The 12,139-nt window shown below is 29.8% G+C and overlaps 1 protein-coding gene across 1 annotated transcript; it reads left to right on the forward strand.

The window, feature by feature from the left end:
- The first annotated feature begins 325 nt into the window (after nt 1-325).
- On the forward strand, nt 326-8,453 carry LOC116774721 (fumarylacetoacetate hydrolase domain-containing protein 2). Its single transcript, XM_032667456.2, has 5 exons — nt 326-836; nt 1,075-1,294; nt 3,379-3,543; nt 7,206-7,372; nt 8,130-8,453. The coding sequence occupies exons 1-5, from the start codon at nt 541-543 to the stop codon at nt 8,284-8,286; spliced, it is 1,005 nt and encodes a 334-aa protein (XP_032523347.2). The 5' UTR covers nt 326-540; the 3' UTR covers nt 8,287-8,453.
- Nucleotides 8,454-12,139: the final 3,686 nt, after the last annotated feature.

A 12,139-nucleotide genomic window follows, 5' to 3' on the forward strand; every position in this document is an offset into this window, starting at 1 on the left:
AAAGTATTTATGGTTAAGTCGTTTTAGAACGTTTAAAGTCGACATTGTATATATATCAGCTGACATTTTTGACAATTGACAGCTCTAAAATCTAAACTGACAAATGACAAGATTCAGGTTGCGACTTGTATACCGAAATCTTTGGTGAATTAATATTTATATGACAATTTATATGTTCACAGGCTATTTATATGAAACATTTTATACTTGAAATTTAGATTAGATTTTTTTATTGCAAAATCATACCAAAATATTTACCCATTTTAATGTATATGATATAAATAGTGTCAACGAACAACGTCCAGGAGCCAATCGCAGTTAATATCTCACACAACTATCTCTTTCTTATTTAGCACTTAGTGTGTTAAGTCTTTCCGATCAATTTATTAATAGTTATTAATTATTAATTAAAGCTCATATAATAACCCCAACACAGAAAAAAGTGCAACTTACTTCGCATATTAAAATTGTGGAAAACGATTTATAAATACTATTTCGCGTCTATTTTAGAACAGTTACATAATTTATATTGTTTACGTGATGTTAAATACTTCAAATATGAGTGTCGTTTGGAGTGTCGCGATAACGTCTATAAAAACTCTGTTTATCACAAAGTCAGTCAATAATACTAAGTTAATCAACAGTGTTCGTCGTTTTTCTATCACACCGAGTTCAAATATGAAGCTAGTACAGTTTGTTTATAATGAAAATCCAGGAGAAATCCGCGCCGGTTACCTTGAAGGCGACAAAGTCGTGGACATAAACAAAACGGATTGCAGTATACCAAGTACTCTGTTGGAGATACTAAAAAACGGTGACTTGGAGAAAGTTAAGAAGTAATTTTAATTCATATAATATTTTCATAAATATATATTAAAAAAACAACCAACCAAAAAATGATTTACCTTTATACTCAATCTACATTATGAAACTCTAAATTTCCCATCTAGTTTACACTCAGTAAAAAATATTAATCAAATCATAAAGACTGTATGATTAATAAGAGAAAAATGATGAAAAGAATCAATTACTTTAATACAATAAATTTAAATACTTATAACAATCTATTTTCAGACTACCACTTATGAAACCACCCTCAATAGATCTAAGTTCCATTAAATTGGCAGCACCAATACATGGCCATGACAAAGTGCTCTGCATCGGACTCAATTATAAGGATCACTGCGAGGAGCAGAATCTGACACCACCCCAAGTTCCGCTGATTTTCAGCAAGTTCGCCAGCACAGTGGTTGGACCCAAGGACGCTGTAAAGCTACGGACAGATGTGACTAATGTGAGTAACTATCAAGATGATATTTATATTGATAAATGAAAATTCTAGAATAGAAACTTTTAAATCAAAATTTCAGTGTTGCTACCATTTAAAATCACACTCCAGTGTTGCAATCATGAAATTAATGTATATATTTTTTTGTTTACAAATACTAAGTCTTAAAAAATATGCATTATTTTATTATTTACATAAACTATAACAATATATAATAATTTTATTATCATACTAAGAATATATATAGTTCCAACTATTAATATCCTTTAAAAAAAAAAAACTAGCCAATGTTCAATTTGATTCAGCTTACAAGAATGTAAGGAAACCTCATTTGGTATCTATTATGATTTTTCTAATTTACAATCTCATACCAAATATAGTTTTACAGTAATTATTATAGAAATTCCTTATTACTATATAAAATGATTATGTAGAAATGTTATGAATTTATACATCAATAATAAAAAAGAAGTATATGGTAGTAATATTATATCTGTGATGTCTGGATGTTGTAATGTTGCCAGTATATCACAATAATCTATAAATAAGCTGAAATTAAATGTAATTCTGGATCAAGGTATTATATTTGTATTGGGTTTCAAGTCACTGTATATTAACAATAGATGTCGCTGTCCGTTAGTTGCTATATCTAGAGTTTTAATCCACTTTATATATACTTTTTGAACAAAATAATAAAATCCAGTCAGATAAAGTCACAAGCAAAAACTAGTATACTTGTTTTTTATGTCCTTTTTTACTCAAAATAGTTTTCAGTCTTTTTATGACCTTACAGTTACGAAATATATTTAATTTATAAAAGAACTTAGTACTTTGACAACAACAATATATATATATATATATATATATATATAACAAAGTTGTGATAGTTACATTATTTATAACCCAATAACAGTTACATGGATATGTCTGATGGCTGGCTTAGAAGTAGGAGACGGATAATTGATACTTTTCATACCGTTCAATGGAATAAGAAAAAAAATTATTAAAATTTAAAATCTGCTTTTTCTCTAAGGCGAGATAGAATTCGTCTGGTAAGCTATATAAATATTTCCGATTCTAAAATTGACGCAGGCAAAGTCGCGGATGAAAACTAGCTATTTATATTAAAAATAAATATTTTATATAATTATTTTTAAATATTTTTTCATACATTATACATTATGATGTGATGATTATATGATTTTATTGTACCTACTCCCCTAAGGTCACGATAGCGCAATTGGTAAAGTGTCTGAAACGTGATATTTAACAGTAAACAGATACAAATCGAGATCATATAGATGAATTTTTCACTATATGTTTTCTATTTAAACTTTATTTCTCTGATATATATGTACATTTAATGTTTACGTTAAAAGCTGAAAACTTAAATCTCATAACGGAGGTGTGGCTAGAAGCGCTGTACAGTGATTCACAGTTCTGTCATGACCTCTGTACAATTAGGGTCAATTATTGAAGCAAATTGTGTTCGTTATTCATACGTCGAGTGGGTGGATAATAAATGAAATAATTCCCGTGATAATGGACGCTTATGGCAATGTTCTAACACACGGGAGTGCAACCCGAAATATTTATCATGTGCCAACAATGACATATGTTACTCGAAAAATATATAATGTCTACATTACACCTTCTTCGAGTTTTTATTTATTTATTGGTTGATTAAATAATAATCTAGAAACATTAAGAAATAGGACCCGAAATATTTATATTCTGTTTTATATCTAACTTTGTTTATATATATATATTTTTTTTATTCATTAAAATATTCTGTGGCTACGATCCTGACTTAACAGCCAATACTGGTCTATCAAAAAGAATTTTATACTGTGAATTCTATTCATATTGTCTTCACTTTTTAAATATATTTCTTATTCTTTTTAAGGTCTCACATCGTAATATCTTAACTGCATATGATTTGTCAAAAAGAATTAAGATTTAACCAATAAATTATTTGATTGCAGAATTCAATATACGAGTATCATTTATAACTGTCATTTTGACATTTGATGACAAATGACATTTGAAAAATTTTTGAACGTATCTATTAATAAACTATTTATTGACAGAAAGTGGATTGGGAAGTCGAATTAACTGTGGTGATCGGCAAACCCGCGAGCAGAGTCAAAGCTAAAGATGCGTATAAATATGTCCTTGGATACACGGTGGCACAAGACATCAGTGCAAGGGACTGGCAGAAGGAGAGGAACGGTGGACAATTCCTTCTGGGAAAGGTAAGTTGTGCTAGAACTTATAGGTAACTGGAGTATTATTTAATTATAAATAATTAAACCTTAACAGTGACAGACATTTTAGATTATACTGACACTTAATCAAGAACATATTTAAAAAACACTGCAAGAAAACTGTCTTTCAAATTAAAAAAACCGCATCGGTATCGGGCGATCCGTTTGAGAGCTGCGATGGAACAAACCAACAGACATATCGACATTAAACTTATAACAATTCCCTTTTTCCGTCGGGAATAAAAAAAATATCAATTTTTTTTCCTCAACTATTGCTTACAGTATACGTATACAGATACGACTCTATTCATTTATCTACTAAAATCACGCCATTTACTTGCAATAGTAAGAGGAATAGTCTTTAATATTGATCCATTGATTGATTGATGGGTGTTACAAGATATAAAAATTAATAAACAGCTAAAATAAAGGAATAATTATAATAAAAGCAATTTCACATCTAGCAAAATATTTTTTTTTTTAATAAGCTTATAGTTATTTATATCTAAATGATTTAATATAATTTTTTTTTTTTAAAATCTACAATTATATGGAAAATTATCACAACTATGCTTACTGCAAGTTTTCACTGTGACATTACGTACTGAACGTTAACTCTCACGATATAGTATTAATGTCACCTATTGAATGAGAAACGAGAAAACCTTCGTAGGTAGTGTAACGATACTTACTAACAGCAATTCATTCTTAGAAAGTACTTCGAAGGCAGCCCTAGCAGGTTCGTTTCAAATTTGGTTAGGTAGAGAGGAGCTTGGACAGTGGAGGTGAGCGTTTATCGCGTTAGATAGGGTCCCTTAAACCTACACCTGGGTCGCGAGTCCCAGGCACTGTTGAAGCTCCTCTCCCTGCAACGATGGACCCGGCACCCGCACGGCGAATCCATGGCATACTGATAGTAAGAATACAGATTCGGCCACAGATGCTGGTATGTTTTCTCTTAATTTTTGCAAGTCTTTCTATTGCTGAACGACATTTTAATCTTATCTACATTTATTTTAAGACATTTTGGAGTTATCTTGCCTGGGATGTGATATTTGACTATGTTGTGTTATAAATACGATGATTTTTAAAATAATTGAATCATAAAGTCTTAAGTATCGATGGTGATTGACAAGTAAAAATAACAAAAAAAAAAAAAAACATCAATAAAAAAAGTACGAATATCATAATTTTTGAAATATTATTTTCAAATTTAGAATAAAAGTTGAAACGTTAACAAAAATCAGCTATCAAACCTTATTAATACGTCTTATATACCTATGTTACAAAATTTTTGACCCCAACATTTGAATGGCTTTAAAACAGAGTCATAAGTTGTCTTTACCAGCCAATGCATTTGTACTCACATATAAAGAAAGCTATATTCTGATTGCGATTGACATTTTGCAATATATACCGCCGGCCTAGCACAGTGATATATTAATTCATAAGGACCTAAACCAATAATAAAAGGCGTAAGTCTCTTGGAATTAAATAGAATATTAGTAAAATCCGTAATTCTATCGTTTGGAGTGCTAAAGTTTTGTGCAAGTTTGTTGCGAATAATCATCTTAAGAACTTGACAGTTACAAGTCCTATATAAGTCTGGACAAACTTAAAAAGCTAGACCTTTTACCAGCAGCTTTCGTAGGGTCCACATATGTGTTAGTGTTAAGCAAGACTTACCTCTGCCATTTCCTTGCAAAGACTGCGAAATTTTTTACCAGCAAAATACTTCCCTTTCATAAATTTAAATTTTTCTCGTAATTTTTGGTTTGCCTTCCAAACATTGCTTTTAAGCGACAACATTTATCTTTGTATACTGTTATTTATTTATCGTATCTTGGTTTTTATTCTGTTATGCAATAAAAAGTGCCAATCTTATTAAAAAAAAAAAATTTAATATTCTTCATAATTATAAAATATTAGATATTGAAATGTAATCAAAGAATCGGCAACATTACAATAATACGGATCTTTAAAAATATTATCCTTTTAATATTAAACACTTTCCTTCATATCTCTATTCTTAGTACGAGTCGCACCTCCACACTACAAACTAAGCGTTCCCGTTTCTCACACAATGATCTCATTTTCGAGGAACGGTATCGGACTCGATATTAAATTTTCAGCGTTACTTCCACTAATATCCTAGAAAATGGATAAAGCCAGTATTTCTAGTTTTCACATAAAAGTCGATACTTAAATGTTGCCATTACAAAATAACAATCGTTCAGTGTTATAATTATTTATAATCAGTAATAAAAATAATTCTAAGGATTATAATCAATTATAATTAGTACGGCACGGATGGCGCCACTTGCAACACTAAGTTAATTCTGTCAAGTGCGAAGATTTATGTCATATGCTTATTTTATTTATGTCAAAAATCAAAATAAATCTATAAGATTGTGTTTTATAGCATATCAACCTTTAGTTTAAGTTTTAAGTTTAACCTAAACACCGATAGCACGTTAGTAACACGTTTTAACCGGCTGTATTAAGTTGACTAGTACTAAGGACATAATTTTTGAGACGCTTTTGATCATTTGGTCTTATCTTATCAAAAATATATTATACTATAAAAGATACAATATCACGCTTTATGAGGAAATCATCTCACGTCTATACATTGTTTTTTTAATGTCTTTTCTTTTATTCTATTAATACGTGCACAAAAACTTTTTACCCATATACAAACGAGTGTATTAGGACAAGTTCTCAAAGCTACTGTCGTATGTAAGACATATATAAAAATATTTAAAATAAACATCACACACACTAGCACAACTCACACACACATATACAATACGTCAGTCCGTGAAGATTCCTCTTGACGTGTGTACTGTCACTGAATGTCAGACATAATGACATTTCTATTCTGGCGTTGAACGTGAAATAATCATTTAATTATTGTCGAGTATCGACTGTTGAGAGATATTAAATATCTGTTTATAATATAATTGTATAATATAAAGTTATTTAAAGTATCTAAACCATCAGTTAAGATAATTTGAAGTAAAGTTTATTTGCTTATAGATACATTTTTTCATATATTTTTAAATTATGATGCATTTATGTTATAGAGACGTCAATATGTGTGGCTGTTTGTGACATCGTAGCCCCAGAACTAATGGACAGATTTCGATGCGTTTTCTTTAATTGGACAGTCAGTTTCGTAGTGACGGTTTTTACCATAATCTAGTATTGTAAGAGTACTAACTCTATTTATAAATTATGGAAACCATATCTGCGTGCAATTATTCGATTAAGATCACACATTAGGGACCTATGTTTTCGATCAATGTTTATATTCTTAGTTAATTTTATAGATATCGTAAATCGGCACACAAAATTTTAATTGCAATAATCAATATAATGTACAAATTATGAAAAGCAATATATAACATTTCTTTAACATATGTATAGAAATACATATATATCTTTTGACCGCCCATATATATATATATATATATATATGTCTGTGTGTATTTAAATGAACTAAACATTACATAATTCAAATTCCACCCATCATTAATACCATACCTTTATAAATACAATCAAATACATTAAACTCTATAATTTTAATAGCCTTAAACTAAGTCACGAAATCAATCAATCAAAATGCCAGATAATTAATGCCATTCCAGTCGATGGACACCTTCTGCCCCATCGGTCCCTGTATCACCACCAGCGACGAGATCCCCGATCCTCAGAGCCTGTACATCAAATGCAGCGTGAATGGTGTTGAGAAACAGAAGAGCAACACAAACCAATTAGTTCATAAAATACCAGACGTCATAGAGAGACTGAGCTCGTGAGTTAACAATACAGTATCCATATAATATCTTTCTTTATCTTTACCTTTCTTTTAATTTTACTATCTTTTTCTTATCTACTTCAAATAAAAGTGCTACGGTTAAATGCATTTTAATAGAAATGACGAATGTGAGACTTGTAATATTGTTTTCTTATAATTTTCATTCCCTTATCTTCTATTAATTCTTCCGTAGATTATGACAAATTAATTATTAAGTAGGGCGAAGACACGATAGTTTATTTGGCGAAGTAACTGTAATGCCACATCGGCAGGTCGAAGGTTCAAATCCAACAAGCGGCGTAAAATTTTTCATTCTATGAATGCTAATTGAATTGAATAGGAAAAGTACCGAGGTTAACTATCAAATATTTTTATATATGTCTTTTATTTTACGTATCTATCTTTTCTCATCTTATATCTTAGGTTTACTAAGATTTAGAAAGATACAAGTCGAGAATAATCGCTTTATTACAAGACTCGGTCACCATTGCACCATCCATAAACAAAGATATTAAAAATATATAATATACGTACATTACACTTTAAAGTCGTCAGAAGAAATACACCTGAAATGTCATTTAAATATTATTTAACTTAAAAATAAAAATTACTCTTTAAAACCACTTTAAATGAAGACAACTTGTATGATATGTAACCTTCGTGGAATGACATATTAAAATGTTGCCATATATAACGGCTGTGGACATATTATATAAATTACGTGTATGCAATAAAAAAATTCTTATTTGGCCAGGGTAATGACTCTCCTCCCTGGGGACATCCTTCTAACTGGCACGCCAGGGGGTGTGGGAATGTACAGATCACCTCCAGAGTATTTAAAGCCCGGTGACGTCATACACAGCGAAATAGAGAAGATCGGAGTACTGGAAACCAGAGTAGAGCAGCTCTAGACTCACCGTACATGAAATACAGAACAAAATAATATACAGTAATATTATGTAATAAAAATATTTAGATGTAAATCAATTTTATATACATATTGTATTTACGATGCAACAACACTTACTTAATATATACTATTATGAATAAATAATAAATTGTTGATTTAAAAATAAAATGCAATTTTATTTATTATATATACAATAAACGATACACAAAATACAGAAAACACTTTTCATCACTTGATAAAGTAATGTCAAATTTAAAGTATAAGAATAAAAAAGAAAATTATATGGCACATAATAAAAAAAAAATTAAAAAAGTTTTCATTGCAGATATAATTTAAATGACAAGGTCCATCGCATTCGAAAGGATTTAAATTAGGAATACGAACAGCTATCAGTATAACTCGCCGCTGATTGGTGAATGGGTCGCTCAATTGAGCCAATCGTCGTCTTCCGTTCGAACAGGAAGAACCGTTTGAGGACTCCCTTTCATGCATTAATTTAATACAGAGGGGAATTTTATTAAGTGATACGGGCCACCAGCATCACCTGACCCTCACGCCTCGGATAAATAATTCGTATTAGATAATAAATCATAGATCATACTGTGATGGTTGTCTACCCGCACGTTCTAAATTTGTCTATGGACGGATATACTTCGTTAGTAATAGATTTCTAGCAATTTTTTCATTTGTATTTGATTGCACGCTGTAAAAGATTTATGCATCGTTAGTTTATATAATTGTACGTTTATTCTAGAATACAATTGATTCTCAAGCACGAGTTGTAAATGGCCTATAAATATATACTTTTTTCCAACTTTTAGTCTATCCCAAATATTCCATTAAAATTCACAGCTTGAATTACGTCTACTAACATACAATTTTTCGGTAAGATTTTCGTTGTAATACATAACCTCTTTTTTCGCATGACCTTTAAAGCGTTTGACATGAAAAATATTAATAATTAAAAAAAGTTCCCTGCTATGAAATATTACGTTATTTAGAATTCCAATTTCAAACTTAGCTTCATTACTATTTAATGTTTTGTAGGTGGCAAACAAATGTGTTTATTTTTCATATTCATCTTAAGCTATACAAACACGTTTACTGTTACTATAAGTTTGTATCGTGAAACTTAGTACGCACAGTTTTCAGTTTTCCATTCGTAAAACGTATCATGTGTGAAAATTTGGTAATAAAGTTTTTAAACTGTTATTCAGTTTTGCAAAGAACTTATGTAAAAGTCAAAATTTTCGTTCCTCATGTGAAAAAAGTGTATTATTCTATATATGAAAAATTAAAAACTTAGTATTTAATGTATTTTTATAAATAACTATTGTATTAATCTGAATATCTGTTTGTAAAAATAATATTAACTTTTCGAACATAAAGCATTTATGAGGCTTTTTAAAATTTATTATCTGTGAACATAAAATACAGAGTTGATGCGAATTAGAAAAAACAGCAGGATAAGTAAAAGGTATTTTCACGAAATATAGGTACTTATTATGAACTGAATTAGGCGCGGAACAATAGGCTGCACAGAAAAACGGCCTCCATGTATATTTACTAATTTCTATTATAATATAATTACTTATATAATACTTGATAATACAAAAACATTATGTTATATTTGATATTTATTGTTTTATAATTTTAATGGAAATTTTCGATTGGTTTTAATAAAATAAACTAGACTGTTACCATGAGTGTGAATGGTTACATACGGAGCGTTAGTAGTTTTTCATGCATAACTATTGACACATTATAGGAGTATTAGCGTGGGTTATTCAATGTGAGACGAGAGACGCTTCGTATGTAGTTTGACTGTACAAACTTTTAGTTAATATTTTCTATACGACACATACATATTCGATACGGACACGTAAATTTTTTTTTTTAATATAAACCAAATATCGTAAACTTTTACGTAATATTAGTTATAAATCTTCGGATTTGTTCTTAGCGTAAATAATTTTTATATGAGAAACCTTTTGAGTTGTAGGTTTTTTGGGTAAAGCTCGTGATATACCTAGAGGTTTGAAACTAACATAATCTATGTACCAAATTTTGACTGTGTCAACTGCGACCTCTTCATAAAATATATTAATAGTATATATATCCTATGTTTGCATTTAATTGAATTTTTTTTTGTTTTAGATCTATCAACATTTGTAATTCCCAATTGTGAGTTCAGTCGAGACTTAAATTTTATTTCATACAAAAGTCAATCCCGGATCGCGCATCCATTCTACACGGCACTGGCGGAATATACTGTGCACTTCTCTGCACGGATGAAGGGCATATTTAAAAAAAATATATCTTAATTATGAAGTAATGTAACCTTACTTTTAAATCATCAGAATATTTGTATGCAATGTTGCGTTCGGGAATGAAATTAAAAAAAAAAAAACATGTTAGTGTCACACATTTTCTACAATGATATTTCTTGTTTAACAACTTTTGAATATTTTTTAAATTACTCAAATTACTCACTGTTGTATACCTAATAATATTCTCCTGCAAAATCAACTACGGTGTATACATCGGAATTCATAACTTACCCATGTTATAGAATACTTAGCACAAGTTGGTATCGTCGTTATCCCGTCTCTCACACAATAATATACGTTAATACTATATATTTCAAGATTTATGAATAAAAAACCGTTTACGCTGCGTGTGTAGTGTGATGGAAACTCGTCGTAAGCAATTAACGAAGCCATGTAACATAAAATTTAAATATAACACCTAATAATATTCGTAACAAGAAGTAACTGAACACAACTAGTATATGCAAAACAATAATAAGTCTACAAACACATACATTCAAATCTTTACATATATATTATAAACGAACAAAAAAATATACAAAACAATATAAAGTACAAAAGTCTTATTTTGACAGAACTTCCAACGGCAGTAGATACAATGAGATAAAAATTAATCTACTAAATAAATAAACAATTAAAAAGTAACTATACCACATGCAGAGCTAATCGATATTAATTCAAATCAAATCAAATCCAGTCGAGCATCTTCAAATCCAAACGTAGTTGGACTAAATCTATTGATAAGCACTTAAGCAGCAGGAGATAATTAAAGCACTCCTGCGGCACTAGTACTTAGGAACAAGATTTAGTTCTATTTAATTCTTCTTTGTCATCTTCTCGATCTTCGTATTACTCTGGTCTTGATATATAATTCTTGTCATTCTTCTAATCAACCATTGACTTGTATATAATATGATGATATTTATTCTATCCATATTCTATATAAATCTTTTGACACGAATTTTATAAATCAAAAATTATCTTTATTATAATAAGCCATAGATCTGGAAAACTTTAATAAGAGATAATGTGTATATGATATACACTTACGTGAATAATAGTAATAAAAGTTTTAGAAACGCCTTATGTAACTATTAAATTTTATTTACAACCACACACACACACACACACACGTACACACACATACACACGCATACACGTCATATACGTTTACCACACACACACACACACACACACACACAGACACATATATATATATATATATATATATATATGTGTCTGTGTGTGGTTGTGTGTGTATTGTCTTGCCTATTCATACTTGAACACAATATTTCAATTCCAAAGCCTTTTCTTAGTGAATACGTCAACAATGACCATCATATACACGCTACGTAAAGCTCCCTTTATAATAAAATATAAAAGACATTAATCAAACAGCTTTATATTAAATATTTTACGAGTTCTGTTCGTATGTTAACACCGAGTGAAATTAATATCTCACACACATATTAATATGTCACTGTAAAAGCTCCGACCGCTTTAAAACCTATGATTTAATCATTC

Source organism: Danaus plexippus, chromosome 23 (assembly GCF_018135715.1).
Source record: "Danaus plexippus chromosome 23, MEX_DaPlex, whole genome shotgun sequence".
Lineage (NCBI taxonomy): Eukaryota > Metazoa > Arthropoda > Insecta > Lepidoptera > Nymphalidae > Danaus > Danaus plexippus.